The sequence below is a fragment of the Rhizomucor pusillus genome (assembly GCF_041956525.1).
Source record: "Rhizomucor pusillus strain CBS 183.67 unplaced genomic scaffold VTP01scaffold_12, whole genome shotgun sequence".
In the NCBI taxonomy this organism is placed as follows: domain Eukaryota; kingdom Fungi; phylum Mucoromycota; class Mucoromycetes; order Mucorales; family Lichtheimiaceae; genus Rhizomucor; species Rhizomucor pusillus.
In genome coordinates this window covers 696389-716388 of record NW_027192154.1, presented here as the reverse complement: position 1 = coordinate 716388, position 20000 = coordinate 696389, and the positions used below count along the sequence as shown (strand labels likewise).

The 20000-nt window shown below is 46.0% G+C and overlaps 7 protein-coding genes across 7 annotated transcripts; 4 read left to right on the top strand and 3 right to left on the bottom strand.

Moving 5' to 3' along the window:
* Nucleotides 1-1510: 1510 nt before the first annotated feature.
* On the top strand, nt 1511-3424 carry VTP01DRAFT_2266 (uncharacterized protein; the record flags this gene model as incomplete). Its single annotated transcript, XM_069380708.1, has 1 exon — nt 1511-3424. One exon carries the CDS (start codon nt 1511-1513, stop codon nt 3422-3424), a length of 1914 nt encoding a protein of 637 aa, XP_069237769.1.
* A 62-nt stretch (nt 3425-3486) lies between these two features.
* VTP01DRAFT_2265 (uncharacterized protein) lies at nt 3487-6502 on the bottom strand (the record flags this gene model as incomplete). Its single annotated transcript, XM_069380707.1, has 11 exons — nt 3487-3616; nt 3698-3800; nt 3859-3943; nt 3997-4112; nt 4182-4287; nt 4349-4775; nt 4843-5196; nt 5259-5488; nt 5545-5715; nt 5776-6309; nt 6374-6502. The coding sequence occupies 11 exons, from the start codon at nt 6500-6502 to the stop codon at nt 3487-3489; spliced, it is 2385 nt and encodes a 794-aa protein (XP_069237768.1).
* A 270-nt stretch (nt 6503-6772) lies between these two features.
* On the bottom strand, nt 6773-10524 carry VTP01DRAFT_2264 (uncharacterized protein; the record flags this gene model as incomplete). Its single annotated transcript, XM_069380706.1, has 10 exons — nt 6773-6852; nt 6916-7129; nt 7198-7722; nt 7787-8242; nt 8315-8551; nt 8618-9345; nt 9402-9827; nt 9889-10287; nt 10350-10398; nt 10456-10524. The coding sequence occupies 10 exons, from the start codon at nt 10522-10524 to the stop codon at nt 6773-6775; spliced, it is 3183 nt and encodes a 1060-aa protein (XP_069237767.1).
* Nucleotides 10525-11002: 478 nt separating this feature from the next.
* On the top strand, nt 11003-12480 carry VTP01DRAFT_2263 (uncharacterized protein; the record flags this gene model as incomplete). The annotated part of the gene is made up of 7 exons (XM_069380705.1): nt 11003-11005; nt 11064-11173; nt 11235-11495; nt 11557-11772; nt 11836-11933; nt 12191-12302; nt 12372-12480. 7 exons carry the CDS (start codon nt 11003-11005, stop codon nt 12478-12480), a joined length of 909 nt encoding a protein of 302 aa, XP_069237766.1.
* A 341-nt stretch (nt 12481-12821) lies between these two features.
* On the top strand, nt 12822-14002 carry VTP01DRAFT_2262 (uncharacterized protein; the record flags this gene model as incomplete). The annotated part of the gene is made up of 2 exons (XM_069380704.1): nt 12822-12966; nt 13044-14002. 2 exons carry the CDS (start codon nt 12822-12824, stop codon nt 14000-14002), a joined length of 1104 nt encoding a protein of 367 aa, XP_069237765.1.
* Nucleotides 14003-14438: 436 nt separating this feature from the next.
* On the top strand, nt 14439-16849 carry VTP01DRAFT_2261 (uncharacterized protein; the record flags this gene model as incomplete). The annotated part of the gene is made up of 6 exons (XM_069380703.1): nt 14439-14483; nt 14568-14585; nt 14653-14971; nt 15018-16280; nt 16334-16497; nt 16568-16849. 6 exons carry the CDS (start codon nt 14439-14441, stop codon nt 16847-16849), a joined length of 2091 nt encoding a protein of 696 aa, XP_069237764.1.
* A 141-nt stretch (nt 16850-16990) lies between these two features.
* Nucleotides 16991-17957, bottom strand: VTP01DRAFT_2260 (uncharacterized protein; the record flags this gene model as incomplete). Its single annotated transcript, XM_069380702.1, has 5 exons — nt 16991-17196; nt 17266-17459; nt 17548-17581; nt 17647-17808; nt 17921-17957. 5 exons carry the CDS (start codon nt 17955-17957, stop codon nt 16991-16993), a joined length of 633 nt encoding a protein of 210 aa, XP_069237763.1.
* Between the last annotated feature and the right edge of the window lie 2043 nt (nt 17958-20000).

The following is a 20000-nucleotide window of genomic DNA, read 5'->3' as shown; positions in this document are numbered from 1 at the left end:
CTTCTTCTCTCTCTCTCTCTCTCTCTCTCTCTCTCTCTCTCTCTCTCTCTCTCTCCATTTGAGTTTCTAACTGGACAGAAACCAAATAGAGCTCCGTTGGGCTACTTTAATTAACAAGTAGAAACTCAAAGAACATTTAAAGGCGGCGCGGTATCTTCTCCCTGCCGGTATTCTTGGAACGTCGCAGAAAACGCACCCCCCCAAACGCAAAGTATGCTTTCGATTCATTCATTAGGAACGCATCCACCCCGAAACCAGATCCATACCGTTGATCGGAATGAGTTTTGCGAGTCAACAACACTGCATACAAGTCTGCCTCGATATCTACGGAAATGATGCGGTTGGCAGCAGCAGCAGCAGCAACACCAGACGCATGACTGCTCCCGACATCTCCGAGAAAAAAGGCACTCCTCCGTGGTGCCGGTGCGCGCTAAACATACATTGTTTCTCGCAGCATGTGCCACAGGATCGATAAAACGTCGATACTCTATGTAGCGAGAGATCTGATAGATACAGTGGATAGACTTATTCTTTGAAACCGTTTCCTTGTATATACAATGTCACGCGCACACGCTCTATTAGACAATATTCCGGAAAGCAACGTGATTCATGTATTAAGCTGCTCACTTGCATGTGGGATGTGCACAAGCGACAGCAGCTTGATGCTTGAAAATCAATAAGGATTTGACAGGCCCAAGTAATCGTGGAACACTGGATATCATACATACTGGATGTGTTTTGGCTTCCTCTTGTTTACAGAACCTGATTTATTTGTACTGAACAATGTAATCATGCTGTGCGCCTTTTGCCAAGGTTTTAGGCGAGTTATATTTTGGGATTTTGATAACGCTTAGACTGCCTTTTGAAATGTTAGCAGACAAACACTGTGCTTTGTCTTCCTACAAGAGGTTTTGGAAACGTCTTGACCCTAGCGCGGCAATGCAGAATTTATTCAGACGAGATCCTAGCACACTATGTCCCATGTCTATCCGGTTCGTTGTCCATAATGTTTGCACAGTATGCGAGGTCTACAATACCCTAGTACGCAAGCTTGATACTGCGCCTTGTCAATCATTCCTGGCAGTGAACATAACGGATGGAAGTGTGTGGTGTGTTATTTTTGAAAATCCACACGACAGTTACATAGACAAAATGGATACATACTTGAAATTTGTCGAATAGAGCTCCTGTTGGGGGCATAATTGATGCGTAATTTCTATGGAAATCCCCAAATCTAGCTAATGTCATTGTTTGCTTCATCGTTGCAGCGTGATGAGAAAGTCAAAAGAGTGAGTGATGTTAAGTTAAAGTAATAATAATCAACGAGCGACCATCTGTCTGTTTGTAATTTCGAGAATGTCGCCGAAATTTCGTCGGCATTGCATGATTTTTTTTTTGTCGCCTCTCTGAACACGCGCATACACGTCTGCTGCTCTACCTGAAACCCATCACATCTTTCTTTCTTTCAGTCGTTTCTTCACACTTTGCTTTTTGATCGTATATCGAGACTATGCTTTACTACAGCCATCCAGCGCACGTTATCATCCACCAGCCGGCTACCATCCAGCGGTCGCTTACACTCGATGACTACCTGCAGCTGCAGATGCTGCTTCGGCACGAGCAAGCCGAGCGCGAGCGAAGGATGCGACAGCACCACCACCTTCACCACCATCAGCACGGCGTGCCACACCCACACGCAGTCTTTCCGAGCGAGCAGCTACGTATCCAGCGAGCACTGGAGAATCTGAAACAGCTCAAAGAGAATTACCGGAGAGAAAGAGCGCAGCGTATCCAGCGGTACATGGATCACTACCGTCGCCAGGCGCTCGTCGCAGCGGCGGCGGCGCAGGAAGAGTATTACAGGCAGTGCCTCGCGGCAGCTATCGAGCAGCAGCGCGCACAGGACCTATGGCAGCAGTATCAGACTGCAAGGCGGGACTCGATCCAACAGCAGCAGCAGCAGAGCAGTGAAGAAGAAGAAGAAGAAGAACAAGAAGAAGTGGAAGTCTCAAGTGATGAGGATCCGGACTACGAAGACTACCGCGCTGAACGCCTTGCAGCGTTGCTCAAGATCCTTTTCGGACAGCCAGCGCACCAGGATCACGAAATGGCCCTCGAGAGCGAGCACGAGCAAGAAAACAGTAACGAGGATCAAGAAGCAGAAGCGCTGTGGCGATATATCAATGAACAGCAGCAGCAGCAACAAGAAGACAACGACGACGAAGAAGAAGAAGACAACAATGCTTACATGACATGGGTGTCTGGCAGAACCGAGGAACAGCCGCAACAGCCGAAATCACGCGCTGCAGGGGGAGGCGGCGGTAGCAGCGGGCAACAACAAGAAGTAGTAACCGATCAAGAACAACAACAATTACCTCCTCTCCAAAGTCGTGTCTTGAACCTCAAGGATCTGCTGGACCAGCTTGTTTCCGGCGTGCCCCACGAAGAGGCTGACGAGCCCAAGCCGTCCGGTATGTGGGCAGCAGCGAATGAACCAGTAAAAGATCAACCCGCCTTTGCCACCGCAAAGGATGATGGTCTTTGGGGAAGAAACGAATCCACAGCTCGACCCTCTTTGGAGGCAGAGCCGCCTGCTCCCCGAACCGTGGATGAGCTTCTCTCCCAAGCATCAACGACAAGGTCAAACGAAAGGAAAGAACAAGTCCCGCCGGCGTCAGGCCGTGAGCATCAACTGCCTACCAGGAGCGCTCCCACAGCAGGAGGAGGAGGAGGAGTCTGGGACAAGAACGAAGGTACAGCGATTCCCTCCGAGACAGCGCAGCCGCCACCGCCGCAAACAACCGAGCATGTACTGGAACAACAAAAGCAAGAAGAAGAGTCGCCGGTGTTTGCACCCAAGCAAGTGGTGACACCCGCTGAGCCTCAGCATTCCTCACCACCTCCTCCTGATCCGCACGCAGCCGAAAAGGAAGCTGAGCGTGTCGACCGAATCGCAGAGCAGCAAAAGCAGAATTTGCCCTCCACCGCCGAGGATCCCGTCAAGGTCGAAAAGAGGAAGCAGTTGGATAAGATCAGACAGCAATTGCGCGATATACAGCAGGAACGTGAGCCAGCGATCCTGGTTTCCCCACTCCAGTTCACAAAGAACGAGCAAGGAACCTTGAATCTGACTGCAAACACACCCAACAACCGTGCATTCCTTGGCTACGAGGACGAGATCATGCGTGCCATGCTCAAACTGGATACTATCGAGTCTGAGGGCGATGACGATATTCGCAACGAACGCAAGTCCTTGGTCAAGCAAGCTGAATCCATGCTGGAACGGCTGGATGAACACAAGCAAAAGGAATGGGAAAAGGTTCGCAAGAGGACCAACAAGAACCGACAGCGCCGCCACAAGAAGAAGAAGAATAAGAAGTACTATCAGAACTTTCAAAAAGAGCCTGTAGCTGCCTATGCATAAAATTCTTGATCGCATATATTTGAAATAAACTGGTTTGTCGGTGCCATGCTACAATTATAATGCTATGATACAAATGATGGTTGCTGGCTTTGGCTCGGGATTTGACTATCGATGAATCCCCCTGGCAAAATGGGCTTGTTTTGATGGAAGGATATCCATCCTTCTCTTCGAGGGCTAGACTTTTTCGCCCATCTAGTAGAAAAAATGCAGATCGTTAGAGTGTCAGAACCCTTTTTCTTTTTTCCTACAGAGCATGGTTTCAATGCAACTCACAATTCAAGGAGTCGGCCCCGGCTTAAAGTTTCATTAAAACCAGCACACGGTAACAAGGTTTCTATCATGTCATAAACACCTTCTGGTTTAGGTTCGGTAAATTCTGTTATCAAAGTTAGTCACCATGCATTAACTTTATTCTATTTTTGCGCGCCCTTTACCTTCATTGATCCATTGTGACCGAGGCTTCTCAAAGTCAATGATCACATCTGCAGTGCGCTGGTGACGAAGCTCAAATCCATCGCCCTGCAGGAAAATGGGTTAACATTGGTCACACACGGATAACGTTTTCTGCTGACCTTCTTGAACATCAGGAGGATTTCCTTGGCCGAGCTAAAGTAGGGGCTCGGCTGGTCCAGAGGAACATTGTTGATTGACTTTTTGAACCAAACTAGATTCTCTACATATTTACAGTCTAGAGATAGTCGGCAGACTGGTTAGATAATCTATTTGTTAGCATCTTCATTAACGTGCGCAAATTTACCTAACGAGGCCATCAGACGAACGACATCCGCTTGTATGAGTTTGTGTGTCCAGATAAATACGAGGCCTGCTGTCATTTTGGAAAGTACTTTTTCCATTAGGGTCATCTGTTTATATGCCATGAGTACAAATGTCTTATCTCAGCACGGACTGGCATCGAAAGCTCACCATATCTTTGATGTTCAAAGAGCATCGGCCGTCGTTTCGTCCGTCCTTTACATAGAATTCCCATGGAGGATCGATAAGGATGCCTTCTAGAGGTGACAAGCACCGTTGATCTGTATCCGGGTCTTGTGATCCCAAGACTACATCCAAGATATCTACGCATTCGAGCATGTTATCTACGTCAAAGTAATGGTATCGATCTTGATTGATAACTTTGGATGATTTTGATGCCAATGTCGTGATTTGATGGACGCCGCTAAAGAGCTCGTTGGGTATTCTGACGTTGGAAATGAGTTCATCGGGGGTATCTGCCTTGCGTTCTTTTACGCCCTTGTAGAAAGCTGCAAGTGACATTTGATGCATGCGCACGGCAGGCTTCTCCTCTACAGGCGCTGGCAATGCATTTTTGACGGGTTTCTTTGCCAAAAGCCTAGCAGTTCAATGCTTGTAAGCGATGGTTTTCGGTCAAAAGCTCTTTTGTTGTTAGCCAGACATACATCTCTGTAGTTGCAAGTCCTTGTCGCCATTCTTGCTTTGCGAGCCAGTATTGATGCCGGGCAATAGGATCCAGAAAAGGCTGCATAAACTCTCTGTACTTTTCCAGACGTTCTCGCCAGTCTTTCTCCCAGTCGATCTTCTCTATGCGCAGATTCGCCTGCTCTGGCTCTGCACCTTCCATAGATGCGTCACCGTCCAGCATTTCTTCGTCGTCCAGGAATACAATTTTTCGACGCGGGGGCTGCTTTTTAACCAGATCAGAAATATTCGATGTGCGTTTTGGAGTCGTTGTCTTTGCGAAGCGCGGGGCAGCTGATTTCTTTGGTGCGGCTGCTGGTCGCGCTGATGATGGCCTGAAGAATTATATTTTTTAATCTACCGTGCTAACTTATCCTTCTCTACATTGAATGCTTACATTCCACTGCGTTTGTGATATTGCTTCAGCCATTGGTCTACGTTGCGTTCGACTTGTTTCACGTCTTCAGATTCCCACTCTGGTCCAAGTTCCGTGGTAGGTATTTCTCCAGAAGGCGCCCGTTCTTTGTGAATTTGTTTCAGCTTTCCATCCACCATAGCGTAAGAGTCATCTTTCAACTTGTTCTCGCTCACAAGCTTCCTATAGTAATTCATGCATTGGTAGCCAACCTACAATATCAAGTATCAGTTGACTGCAGTTTAGCTCGACATGGATCTTCACTAACCCTGTGTGGAATACCTCGACTGAACAAGCCCCAAGAAGCTCCTATCTTCCAGCCGCGTGATATCCACTCATTGTACCGCTCCATGAACATGGCATGTTCCTTTTTGGACCATCCGCCATTCTGTTGCCCTTCGCCCGGAACCACGAATCTGTAATAGTAGCCTTCTGGGTTCTACAGCAGCATATCCATTAAGTATCGGTTCACTTGACAAAGTATTCTTCATCTATTTACCAGATATCTGCCTTCCCAAGCTTTGATGCGTGATCCTTGCCATTCCTTGACGCATGATTCTGTAAAGACATCCTCTCCAACAGGTTTTCGCTTCCGCGCTGAAGATTCTGGTTTCGATGCCGACAGTGTAGATTGTATGAATGGCGTTTCTTCCTCTTCTTGTTTTAATGTATCGTGCCGAATGTCAGGCTCTTCCTTGATCATTCCAGGGCGCTCCTCTTCTGATACATCACTTTTAGAGACAGACAGTGATTTCATGAGCGCAACTTGCTCATCCTCGTAATCATCGCTTTGCTTGACACCATTATGCTCATCCTTTTTGGATTCATCTGCGTAAACGTCCGTGATATCGACAACATCGTTCCAAAACTGATCGTCGTCGTCGTTATCCAACATTATGCACTCATCGTCGTTTCCGTCGTCGTCGGCTGCACTGGTTTTCCATTCTGCTTTGTTGCTTGACGACGTCTCGCTCGATCGTGCAGGCGAGCCAGTGCCAGGACTTGAAGTGCTCGATGATTGCGGCGCAGTTTCCTTTGTTGAAATCGTCAGTGAGATCTAGTGAGAACAGGTTTATTAGAAAAAGGGGGAGACTTACCGAGTGTCCTGACAGTCCTCCCTCGTCGTTAAAAGCAGCGCTTAGTTTACGCTTCTTACTTAGCGACAAGCTTAGTGATTTTGAATTCGATCTTGAAGGATCTGGAGGAGCACCCGAAAAGTACTGCATTGTCGATTGAGTGTTCGGGCGAAAAGGAACGCGACTTTCAACCGCGTCCATTTTGCTGCGCGCCGCGTCAAACTCATCCCCCTCTACTGGTCTCAGCAGATCAGCCGCCCCCCCCCCCCCACAGTGTAGTACGAGTAGTAGGCAGCACAAACATCCTTTGTTGATATATCCAAACGAGGAGAAAGATTAATAGCATAATTATTTTGCTATTCGCATATGCTATCATTCTGATATGGGTAATAATTACAACGTGTCAAGATGCATCCAGATTTATTGCTTTTGCTGTTTAGGCATTTTCTTCTTGTCATCCAAATTATCCAGATCCTTTTGACTATAATAGTGAGGGGCGACTAGTATCCAGTTTTCCATGTTAGCCATCATTCACTGTAAAGCTCAATCTTCATATCCTTTACCTTCCAACAACCAATTCGGTTGAATCTCCATGACTTGTCTCATATATTCCTTGCTTGTGAGGACGAGTTCGTAGTAAATGACCCAACGTGGTTTGCTCTCGAGCATGCTGCTGCTTGGATGAATATGAACAGTTTGATTTTGTTTGACGGTGCGATACGAGTCTCCGGATCGATTGAGGCGAGCAGCGTTGAAAAAGAAACCCGAAGTCAATGCCTTAAAACAAGAAAGACCATTAGCTAGAAGTTCTCTCTCTTTTGCCATCTAATTCTTTGAACCTTTACCTTTTGAATGGGAACAATGTTGGTCGAGTCAGGGTTGCTTAGTAATGGAACTTCAACGCGGTCCAAAAGCTGAACGAGTTGATCGCGAACGTTTCGTACACGATCCAACGTTCTGTGCTGGATAAAGTTTTCGTAGCACCACTGGACAGAGTAATCCGTTTCCACCCATTGGTTCCAAATATTCAGCAGCGTCAAGTGATCACCGCCTCGAACGACCAAGTTTTGATGCGCAGTGTCAGCAAGTAGTTTCTTGTCTTTCGGTCGGTACAGCAGCGAACTTTGTTCGGAAAGCATGGCACAAATCGAAACCACTTCCTCTGTGCATTCGTATTTTTCTGCTGCCACGATTGCTTTGCTGAGGCACGGGTCCATAGGGAATTCAGCCATGCGACGTCCCAGCTTGGTTAGTTCACCGCGGTCGTTAAAGGCACCGAGTGCATATAGCTGACTGCAGGCGCGGATAAGGGTATCTTCCATAGGCGGATCAAGGAAATCAAAATTCAGTAGGTCATTAATACCCAAGCTCTAGAAAAATGCAAGAAGTCATTAGAAACATGCATTCAACAACAATGTCTGCATGGTGAATTACCTTCAACAAGAGAACAACGTTGGACAAGTTTACTCTCTGGATTTCAGGTGTTGTATTCTCATCCATTTCATTGTAAAATGCCCACTGTGTATACAAACGGAAACATTTTCCTGGGCCTGTTCGTCCAGCACGGCCAGCACGCTGCGTTGCAGAAGCCCGTGAGCACGGGGTGACAGTTAAAGCCTCCATACCGGTTCTGGGATTAAATGACTTTTGCTTCGAGTAGCCAGGATCGATGACAAAGGATACACCATCAACGGTGATAGACGTCTCTGCGATGTTTGTCGCTAAAATGACTTTCCTGGCACCTTCCGGTGTAGGCTCAAAGATTCTTGATTGCATGTCGGATGGAAGATTCGCATAGATGGGACATATAATAAGTTCGCCTATTTTGCTCCCCAATGCTTTACAGGCTTGATTTAGACCTTCGTGAGCTGCTTCAATTTCATCTTGACCCTATTGCACTTTCTGTGAGTATCTATCCCACTTGGTAACATTCCCCCACTCCCTGCTGCTTGTTTCACTTACTGTTAAAAACACCAGAATATCGCCTTTGCCTTGAGTGACGTGTATAGTAAGTACTTGTGTAATAGCGGCGCGCAAATAGTTTGCTTCGGGTGCTTTGGTGTAATAGATCTCGACGGGGTAAGGTCGACCAGGGATATTGAAAATGGGAGCGTCGTCAAAGAACTCGGAAAACTTTTGGGCGTTCATAGTCGCACTGGAGATCAATAACTTTAGATCCGGTCGGAAGCGAGCAATATCCTAAATAAAGTTGAAATAATTAGAGACCTGCATACATAAACTAGGGCAGAACAATGCTGTATCTACCTTGATCAATCCAAATAAAATATCAGTTGAGAGCGTTCTTTCGTGAGCTTCGTCGATAATCATGCAACTGTAGGATGCCAAATCTGGCTCTGTCATGAATTCACGCAGTAACATGCCATCTGTCATGTATTTTACGACAGTCTTATCGGTTGTGCAGTCTTCAAACCGAATGCTATATCCGACTTCACTTCCGAGATGAACTCCCATTTCCTCAGCGACACGAGCAGCAACGCTCATAGCAGCAACTCGGCGAGGTTGTGTGCATCCGATTTTCATACCGTTCTTGGTATAGCCAGCTTCGTATAGATACTGTGGAAGCTGTGTAGTTTTGCCGGAACCTGTTTCACCGACAATAATCAACACTTGGAAATCGTTGATTGCTTGGATAAGCTCGTCGCGATACTGATAGATAGGTAATGTCTTTCGAGACTCTTCAATGGATTTGGCTTTTCTTTCAGCTTCGTCGATCCTTTCCATCAACTGCGCATCCTCAGCCGATTGTTCGTTTAGCTTGGCTGCCAAAACAAAATCGACAGTCTGATCCTCATCAAAGACATATTCGTATTCATCCTCCTCAGCCGCATGCTCTGGTCGCCGTGCCGATTTTTGAATTTGCAGCTGTTCCCATTGATCCTGTTCCGATACAAATTTTTCCTCCTCCTCGTATCGTTTGTATAGTGCGCTTTCTTTCTTCTTTCGGTCAATCTTGCCCTTCTCCGTAATATAATCTATTTAAACTTATTAGATTTCGACAACAAAAGAATATATCATTCTTAAATCATACCTTCAGGCATCATGTAAGCATCTTCTCTGGTATCGATTTTAAGTCGTGCTTCAGCTAATGCAAGCACTTGTTTGTTGTATTCGTGCTGTGCAATTTCTCGCTTCGTAAGCTTTTGGTCACGGAACAAGAACTCTTCATCTTCGATCTGTTTTCTCAAAAGTTCCAATTGCTGCTTTTCACGTAGCTTTAGATATTCTTGTCGTGAGCGCTCACGTAACGATGGTAAAGCGGCCATTCGGGCCTCCTTATCATCTGCCAAATTTCGTCGTTTTCTAGCTTCGCTTCCTTCCTTTGATGAACGATCTTCAACCATCTTCTTTGTCTTTTCCTTGTCCTTCTCGCGGATACGATTCGCAAGTGCATCGCGTTCTTCCAGATCTCGCAAACGCTCCAACTCTGCATCGTCGAGTTCTTCTTCAGCTTCATCTAGAGACCGAGAAGTGAGTAAAGATGTCTTTGCTGGCACTACATAGTTGCTATCATCTACCTTTTTTGCGTTTTCTGTTTTTGATCGCGGTTGTCTTGATTTCTACTTCTTCGTCGCTCGCCCACAAATTCTCCAAATCCTGCTTTTGTTTCTTTCGCAACTTCTTTTCCTTTTTGCGCAAACGTCGCTCCTCGTCATCCGCATTCACATCCACATTTCCTGTAGGTTCTTCGAGTAAGGTACGATATGATTCATTTGCTCTTCGTAATTTGGCTGCTTCTTTTTCTTCCTTTTTGCGCTGTGCTCTCGCTGCAGCGGCGGCTGACTGTGCGACTGAAGCTTGCTTGTGAGGCACCTTGTTGAAAAGTTCAGTTGCAAAACGTCGTGCGTCGTCGTCGGAAGGCAAGCCAGCAGCTTGCAGTGAATGAAATAAGGCATCAGGCGATTTAGCTTTTTGGGCTACAAGAGAGAAGAATCTGTTAGACCAGGAACAAATGACTAAGGATGATTAAGACTTTTACCATTTGCGATTATAAAATCTATCATTGCACTCTCGGACATGCCGAAGAGCTATTTGTAATTGTTAGTACAAGAAAGATCATTTCCATTTGAAACCATAGTGCTTACCTTGATGGCATTGTCAGAGACCCATCGATGCAGATCCATACTCGGGGAAGAACAAGACCCGCCTTGCATGGACCTTTTGGTAGGACGGGCAATTTTTTAGAGTCAGCGTCAGCAGGCAATCTGTCGCAGTTGGCTGGCGCAAGCAAAGAAATTCCATTCTAAATCTTCATAGCAGTCCGTATGTACTTTGTATGTCCATAAGACCATCCTTGTGAGATTTGCAGTTGATAGTATCTGACCATCCTATCTACCTTTGTACATAGCGTCAGAAAGTGTAGGAAACTCACAGAACTGCGTTTCAAATATGTTGTCATGGAATTAAGACATTAATTGCTAAACACAATAAAAGCATACAATATTAAGTGAAGAACTCTAAACCTATATAACTTTACAGTTAAGCATGTAAAAGCTATGCTCAAGCAGCATCAGATGGAAGATAATCGGTTTGCATGAAACAAATCAATAGCCGTTGTCTGAAAATGAAATATAACAGCAGTGATCTTGGGAGCCAATTCCCTGTTTCCGTTCGCTTTCCCTTTATTCGCTCATGGTAAAGAAAGAAAAACTGCAGCGATGCCACAAATCGAGCTAACATTTGGACTTTATAGACCACCGCAGCCCGCCCTACTTTTGATCCCGCACGAGGAAGAGACAGCAAAGCGCCCAGCTTCCAATACAGTTCTCGCGATCTTGCATCTCACACAAAGCTCAAGTTCAGGTTCGTGTGCTCACGGTGACGGGCGATCTTTTTTCTCTCTCTCTAACAATTTGATACATAGACAACCTGGACAGGGCACTGCAGATGAAATTGGTGATCGTGAGAGATTGAAGGAAGAGTTGCGCAAAGCCGAACAAGAATACTATGAGAACAAAGAGAAGCAAGAAGGCGACGGCCAACAGAAGATGATAACGGGTGGTGAAGGCGGTATTTCCGAGGATGCCGATGCAAAGAGAAAGAAGCTTCTTGAAGAAGCAGAGAAGATGGCAGCACTGGATAGAGACACGAGTGACAGCGAGAGTGACAGCGGAGGGAGTAGCAGGTAAAACATCGATTTACAAGGACGTTATCAATAAGAAGACTCATCAACTGTCGATGGATAGTGAAAGCGACGATGACGATGACGAGGACGATGAAGACGACGCTGCAGAGCTGCTAGCAACATTGCAAAAGATCCGGAAAGAACGAGCAGAAGAGAAGGAGCGACAAGAAAGAGAACGGTTGGAAGCTGAAGAAGCGAAGCGTGAAGAAGAAGCAATGACCGGCAATCCTTTACTGCAACTGGGCGAACAAAAGCGAGACTTTAGTGTTAAGCGAAGGTGCGTTGTGTTCAGTGCAAAGCTTAGATATGGATATTGACATGGCTGTGTGTTACTTGATAGGTGGGATGACGATGTCATTTTCAAGAACCAGGCTCGAGGCGCGGACGAGAAGCCGAAGAAGCGTTTCGTTAACGACATGCTTCGTTCAGACTTCCATCGTAAATTCCTTTCAAAGTACATTCATTAAATGCATTGTCACATATTTTTCATTTTTGCAATGGAAAATAAGATCAATTTTTGCAAAAAAGGATGGAATGATGTGCGAATGACGACAATGTGTGCCCTGCGCCTTACACAAACTGGGAAAGATTTTACCTAACGGGGAGTGTAGGTTTGGTTCCTGCAAATGATAAAGGAATGGACCAATTGAACCTTTCAGATTCAAACCATTCTTGGTATTGCAAACGAATTTTAGTCGTGACAAAAATGACTCGTATAAGCAGTGTACGTAAACAGCATCTGCAAGGGCCACGGTATCACCAAGTACACAAGCTCGGCGTCTCGTCCATCGGCCCTTATTTTTGCCTGCATGTTGCAATAAGGCTGCTTTGCCTCTTTATACATACCTTGCACGTGCTTGACTCATCCGACTATAGTTGCAAATGTTTCCAGCAGGGCTCAGCAGCTTGGGAGAACGCCGTGCCTGAATTCCCGCTTTTTCGACATGACACCATTAAGGATCCTCAACGCGCTCCTTGGCCTTGATTTCCACGGTATTAGCGAGGACAAAACGCTGGGAGTAATCGTGTACCCGTTGGTCGCAATGGAGAGACACTTGCTTATATACATGGTTGCACCCGTCTGTATGTGAAAAATCATCCTTGACCGATGCTGCGGCGGTCTATTCCCGAAAATCTGGAGCACGGACATCAGTGACAGCAGCAGGCCATACGTAACTTCTGAGTATTCTGGGGTCGATCATGTTGCTGCGGCGGCGGCGATGAGCGCGTGTGTGTGATCAACAATATAAAAGGAACCATGTCCTAAGAAGAATAATTGTACAACAGTGAACAACCTTTGGTTTTTCTTATTTCTTTTTGACAAGGATGAGCGCTGCTCTTGTTTCGACTGCGTGCTTCTACCCAGGAGGCGTTCTCTCAAATACGGTGAAAATATCAATTGAATTGTTGCCGGAATTCGGATGGTCTTGCAAAGGTCAGCATGTTTTCGGTCCTGGATCCGTTTTCCAAGGTTAGTTAAGCGCAGGGTGTATGTAATGAACGCATCAATGTCGAATAACAGCGTCGCCAATGCCACCCACTTTCAAGGTTTTGTTCGGGTTTCGGTCAACAAGGTCGGCATCATCAATGCTAGCTGTATACGTCTGCTGTTCCAAGCCTCAGATGGTATTCCTGCCAGGGAACTCGGTCCTGGACTGCTAAGGAACGCGAAGAAAACCGTGTTGTTTGGTATTCAAAAGATTCTATGGAACCAGGGCATTCTCGACAAATCGAGCTACTCTTTCCCGTTCATCATCCAACTACCCATGATGCAGTATCCACCTTCCATTGAGACGCCAGACTACCAGTGCACCTTCCGCCTGACTGCGAGACTCGAAGACCACGACGCCAATACATACATGTTCGTCCAGCGCAAAATCATATATGTACCGTTCTTGGAAACTACATTGGCAAAGGCACCGCCTTTCCTGCAGCAACAGCAAGACCGACAACTGTCCCTCAAGATTGCAAAACTTGATTACGTACCTGGCGATACGATCCAGCTTACACTCGATGCCCCGCCATCGGATCATATTGTTATCGCAAAGGTCGTGCGAATAATTACGTTTCTCGCAGACAACTCACGTGACGAAACAATAGCTTGCCAGGAAAGGCAAGGATCCTCCCACACAGATACAACAATCATGATCAATTTTGATTTGCCATCCGCACCAGATCTCGTTCCCTCTTTCAGTTACGGCATCCACGTTTCAATATCCTACCAGCTGCAAGTAACCGTCGAGCATCAGAAGAAGAGAATCTCTACATTGCTCAGCTCTTCTGCTGCCAAGTTCCGCGTGCCTATACGGATAGGCACTTTGGGCCTAGGTGTCCGTGCACCGGACTCGCTGGTCTATTATTCAACTATTGCAAACATTCAAGAATACACCCCAAAGTTTGTGGATACTATTGAAAATGAAAATTACCTGCCTCCATACGACAGCTCAAGGCTGCCGGAGTACAACACGAATGATCCAGCAGGGCCATCCAGTACGTTCTTGGCGTAGCTTTATTGTTGCCATCATTACAGACCCATTTTCATGTTCCATTCACATATTTACTTCTGCGATATCAATCGACAATGTACAAAAATTCATCATCCAGCATCGCAATAACTACCATGTTTACAACAAATGCTTGCAAACTCATCTTAGCAAGAATATGCAATGTTACAAATAAAGAAGATCTTCTTCTTCTTGTTCTTCATTTCTTGCTGATGATGATGATGATCGACATGGTAGTAAATCGTTTATAGACAGAGTTTATTAGGTACTCAGCTCAAGGTCAACATAGAATTCCATCCAGTGTTGCATTCCTTGTGCTGGCCCAACAAAGCTGCCAAGTCGGAATCTCACCCCCTTTACTCCTTGTTTCTTTAGCTTAAGCTTTGTTTCTCTCTTTCCTTTCGCTTAATATATAATTTTTCCGAAGTCGACCCTTGATATGGATACGGATGACGAAAAGCGTCTCTTGAACAAAAGCAAAGCGGTAAGCGGTAGGGAATTGCATGAGGGAGTTTGCAAATTCATTAAGTCCTGGATATTGTGATCTATTTCTCTACTTGCCATTTAGAGTTCAACGTCGTATCTGGTATAAGCATATAGTTACAACTGAAAAAACCTTACAGTGCTGATCCAAACACTTGTGTTCTGCGCAGTCATCGTGTAGCAGCAGCAGCGGCGACGAAGACGGATACACAGTGGCAGGCGCCGGTGCGTCTCTGCGGGCAGTCGAGACTCGACGTCGTATGCTAAAGTCGAGCAGCCAACAGATCTCCATGCTAGCAGCAGTGCCCAAAGACGATGTTGGAAAGCTATTGCTGGACGAGGTGAAGAAGATGCAGGATTTGCTGCAGCAAAGTGGAGATTCGCTGCTTGCATTGGAGTTGGAAAAGTTGGAACAGCAGCAGCATATGGAAATGCTTGCACAGCAACTTCGGCAAAAATCAGAGAATGAAGGCAAGCGATTCCAAAAAGGTATCAGGACCACCGTCAATTGATGACGCCGTTGATATACAAATAGAGAGACTGAAAGAAGAATTGTGGAACTTGGAGTTGGCCAAGCAAGAACTATCGCAACAGGTGGACGAATTGACACAAAACTTGAACAAGTCGATTGCGGAACAGGCACGGATGGAACGTCAAGAGTCAGAAACTGCCCGAGACTTGGAGCAACTTAAGGCTGCGCAAGCAGGACTGATCGCTGCCCTGGAGCAAAACAAGCAGGAATACGAGCAAGATATCATAACTTTGCGACGTAAGGTTACACTTTTGAAGAGAGAAAAGAAGAATCCAAAAGGCGACAATGCATCAGACCGAGAGACAAATCAGAGAGGAAAGCTGCAAACATCGATGGCACATGGTTCTAAAGCACAAGAACCGGCGGCGGAAACCAGCAAAGAGAACGGCGAAATTGCAGGAAACGGTGACGTAGGCGATGCAACGCGGACGAGTGATTACTACGCGCGCAGGACTGGTGCTAGCAACGAAGAGAGTAGCAAGAAGCGTCTTTTAATGGAGCTCGAGACTGTCAAGGCGTCGCTAGAGCATGCGCAAAATACAATAGGAATACTGGAGGAGAAGTTGCAGCGTGAACGCCAAGAACGTACCGAATCAAAGAAGCTTTTACTCGAAGCTCAAGAAATGATTGAAACTTTGCAGCAAAGCTCGCAGCAGCAGGCAAATGATATTTCGGCCTGCAGAGCATTGCCCTGCAGCAGCACTGGAATGTCCCTTGGAGAAGAACTACAACAGGCTAACGGCCATGCTGAAGCGTTCCATAACGACGATACACAGCAACGTGGAAATGCTCATATCGTCGCTGTAGATAAATTTGCGCAAACAGATAAAGAACAACAATCGGTTTCTTTACAAAAGAACAACGCCAGCCAGGATACGCTGCAAGCCGCCGATGGAAACATCCACGTGTATCACACTCGATACGTGCGACAGCGACAGAGTGAAGATACGTATGGCAACAAGGCTCTCGTGAGCCCGGCCCGGCTAACGGCGTTCAACTTTGATCCTGCATTCATGGACGGGCGAGGAGCAGCCATGGGGTTGAGCCAAAGTGCATTGATATCAAGCAGCGGTGCAGCTAACCTGATACCTGCCGTAACTCGCACCATGATCGGTGAATGGGTGTACAAGTACACACGAAAGAGAGTCGTTGGTGGCATTTCAGAAAAACGCCATCGAAGATTCTTCTGGATCCATCCATATACCCGCACACTGTACTGGGATTCCAAAGAACCTGGCGTCAGCGGAAGAAACAATGCAAAGAGCGGTAGGGAAAACTTTTCAGAAACTTGTAGCAGCATCTCTGATGAAAACATTTAGCTGTCATTGTATCATTCTCCGTGTTGATAAACGAGGAAAGAGGAGCACATCAAAGCAACAAAAAGAAATCCGAACATGAACCGCCAAGTTTGTTAATAGTCACTCCTAAACGAAATATCAAGTTCCAGTGTCTCGATGACATGGGCCACGTTGCATGGATGAAGGTGAGCGCTAGCATGATCCATTCCTTATTATTGGAGGCAGCAGAAGTATCAACAACTTATTCTTTTACAGGCATTGAATTATCTAGTAGCCATGAACGAAGAGCAGCAGCCAGATGAGCAAAGAAAATCCATTAGCAGCAGGTCTCAAATGAAGGTTATTCAAGAAAAATCACGACCTTCACTCATCCGTCAGACGAAGCAAGGTCTTGCGATTGGCGCAACAGACAAGAGGTTCTCTGGTATATCCATTTCAAGCGGAGGTGGCGAGTTTGAGCTATCGTATCCGTTTTACGAGATGCAGTTCAACAACAAACCAAACAGCTCAAGAGGAGACTATACCCAATCAGTTTAGAAGAAAAATAGATATCAAATTTTATTTAGATTTGCTGCCAATAGGGTATAGAAAATACTACATTTCACAGGCACAAAATGAAAAGCAATCGTGTATATTAAAGTCGTCGTTTTCCTTTTTTACTTGTCATCCTCTTCTGCTTTAGCAGCATCCTCCTTGCTTCTGGTCATTAGATGCTTGCGAGACAGAGATGGTCTCGCCAGCGGTAGGTTTGATGACATCGTTTGACGACTCAAGTGCCTTGTTAGATACAATGCGATAAATTTCGGTGAGAATTCTCTGGAATGCCAATTCTACGTTGCTGGAATCAAGGGCGGAAGTCTCAATGAAAGACAGACCGTTGTCAGCTATGCAGAAAGGCCCAAATTATGTAAGCGAGAACATCCTTCAATGGTAAAAAAAGTTATCGATCTTACCTGCAAACTGCTTCGCCTCCTCTGTAGGCACCGCACGCAAGTGTCTCAAATCGCTCTTGTTTCCAACCAACATGACAACAATGTTGGAATCTGCGTGATCACGCAATTCTTTCAACCATCGAGTCACGTTCTCGTATGTCGCGTACTTTGCGATATCGTATACCAAAAGAGCACCAACAGCGCCGCGGTAGTAACTAGAGATCAAGAAGTATAAACATGAGTCTAAGCGTTCACATCCAGATCAGGGACATCTGTCCCTCCCGAAATGAACAAATATCTTACGCGCTGGTAATAGCACGGTAGCGTTCCTGACCCGCTGTTGTTTACGAGTATTGAGTATATCTGTACATACAAAAATATTCTCTGCGTTCTTTTCCCTACCTGTGTCCCAAATCTGAGCCTTGACGGTCTTGTTATCAACTTGAACGCTGCGAGTTGCAAACTCGACACCGATGGTACTCTTGCTCTCAAGATTAAACTCGTTTCTTGTGAATCTGGCGAGCAGGTTGGTCTTGCCGACACCAGAATCTCCAATGAGGACAACTAGAAGGAAGCGTCATCTTGAGGGTCAGTTCCCGCCCAACAAACTCAGTGGTTGTGTGCGCGTGCGTGCTACAGCATGGGCACGCCGTATGCTTATCCGGTTACAACTCACCCTTGAAGAGATAGTCGTACTCGTCGTCTCGGCTCATACTGACGGGTTGGGTTCGTGATACAAGAAAACCGGAAAGAAAGGAAGGGGTAAGCGGAGGCCTGCAGTGCATCCACTGTTGCATCTGGGTTCCAACCTTTGCGTCACCTGACAAGCAACTTTTTTTCCTCTCTTCCTTCCTTGTGCGCTTGCAGCCTGGCAAATACCAGTCGAGTACGATGCATTAGACTATAGAGAAGATGCAGTTACGACAGGTGCCCTGAATGGAAACACGCGTGCCTGACGGGACATGCAGCTTGCACCTCCTTCCTGCAAACACTGCGGATTATTCTGAAGCCCATACATGCCATTTTGCAAGTATCTGGCATATACTCTATATAAGCTGCTAACAATATTCAAGTGTCTCAAGTAGAAACAGAAGTTCCTGGAAACAGAAGCTCTTGGTGCGGGGCAAAATAGGGTTCGACGCAGGGAAGCGGGAAGCGCGACCGATTGGTCAGTTTGATGAGCGGATGTATTCCACCATCATCTCAGCAGCACGCCAAACGGTCGCCAGCAGTTCGTCTATATCGATGTAGGATATGCCTGTATCCAATTACAACAGTGCTGTGTGGCGGTTATGGGTAGCAGTGCAAACTGACAACTTTCGAACGACGCTTCTAACAAGTGAAGGCAACCCTGCTCTAAGAGCGAAAGTACGCTATTGCAACGGAACAAAACCTATTCCTTTCAGAGTTTGCCATGTTCCGTACGATAATCGGTGAATCTTGCTTCAAGGGTCGCATCCGCGTCTCTCTACAGTGATTTGAAGTATTGGCATCTTCTACTCTGTATGTAATCGTTTAAGGTAAAAGAACTTGATTCAGGTGAAAAACTTTAGACAAAGCCATGGTTGCACGGTGCCTTCTGGGTCAGCAAGCTGGATCCCACATGGCAAAAGGTTAACCAAAAAATTGGAAATCCGAGCTCTACAAAAGCCTCCATTCCTAACCATGTAACACGTTCCCAGGAACGAGGTAATCGGAAGCGGCTAAGCCGCTGCTTCTCACACTAAGCTTGGTAATAAAAGCAACTAATCTTGGGCAAGCCGGTAATCTGATATTGTATTAAGGATCGAGAATTGCAAACAAGGAAAATAACAGCAAAATCGACATTCCAGTACAGCGAGATGGACACCCTTCTCATTCACAATATACAATTGATGGATATGGCGAACGTTTCTTTGACGTGACCGTTGCTGCATTGTGCTCCATCGTCGGTGTTATTGACCTAGTGAATAGATGCTGCAGGGACGGACAATGGAAAATAAACGTTAAATCGCTCTAGTACTAGCATTTCCAGCTGGTCGCTTCCGCGAATGACATTGCTGCCGTTACCGAGCAGGTAACATTAAGACCTTTGAGCACCTATATATTCCATGCTGGGATATCTCCTCTCTCATTCGGGGTAAATTTCCAACAAATAGACAGACTCTTGGTGACACCATCGTACCTTCTTTAGTCAGACGGATTCCGTTCCGACTGCAGGGGGAGATACCCACATGATTGAGCTGTCAACTTCTTCGCTACATCACGAGACTTTTCAATTCTGACGTTCAGAAATACTGTATACGTCCATGTCGAAGTCCAAACTGCTTTGAAAGAGACCTTTGCTTACTATACATATCAGTTACACATTGTCTCCTATACAAAACGAGTTGTCTACTGCTTGCTGTTTCTATTCACACTCATTTTCATGCATAACAAGCGCACAAACCCGGAAATGGTATTGCATTTGACCAACGTGCATGCAGAAAGGTCTATATTTTATAGCCATTGACATATTTGCGTTTTCTACTTGACTCTAATAAATTATCCGGGGTATTTGCCGATTACGTTCAAAACAGTAACCATTTGCATATGGCTGCATTGCTCACAATAACGCGTTTTTTCGCGCCACAACCAAGCAATGTGCATCACAACCGTCCGGAGCACAGCCACACCAAAAGCTGAATGAGTGTTATGTAGATTCAACGTTGATTCCAAAGTTGGGTTGCTATGCGGAGTTGAATTGTGTTGTGGAAAGGAAAGGCACAGGACGGGGA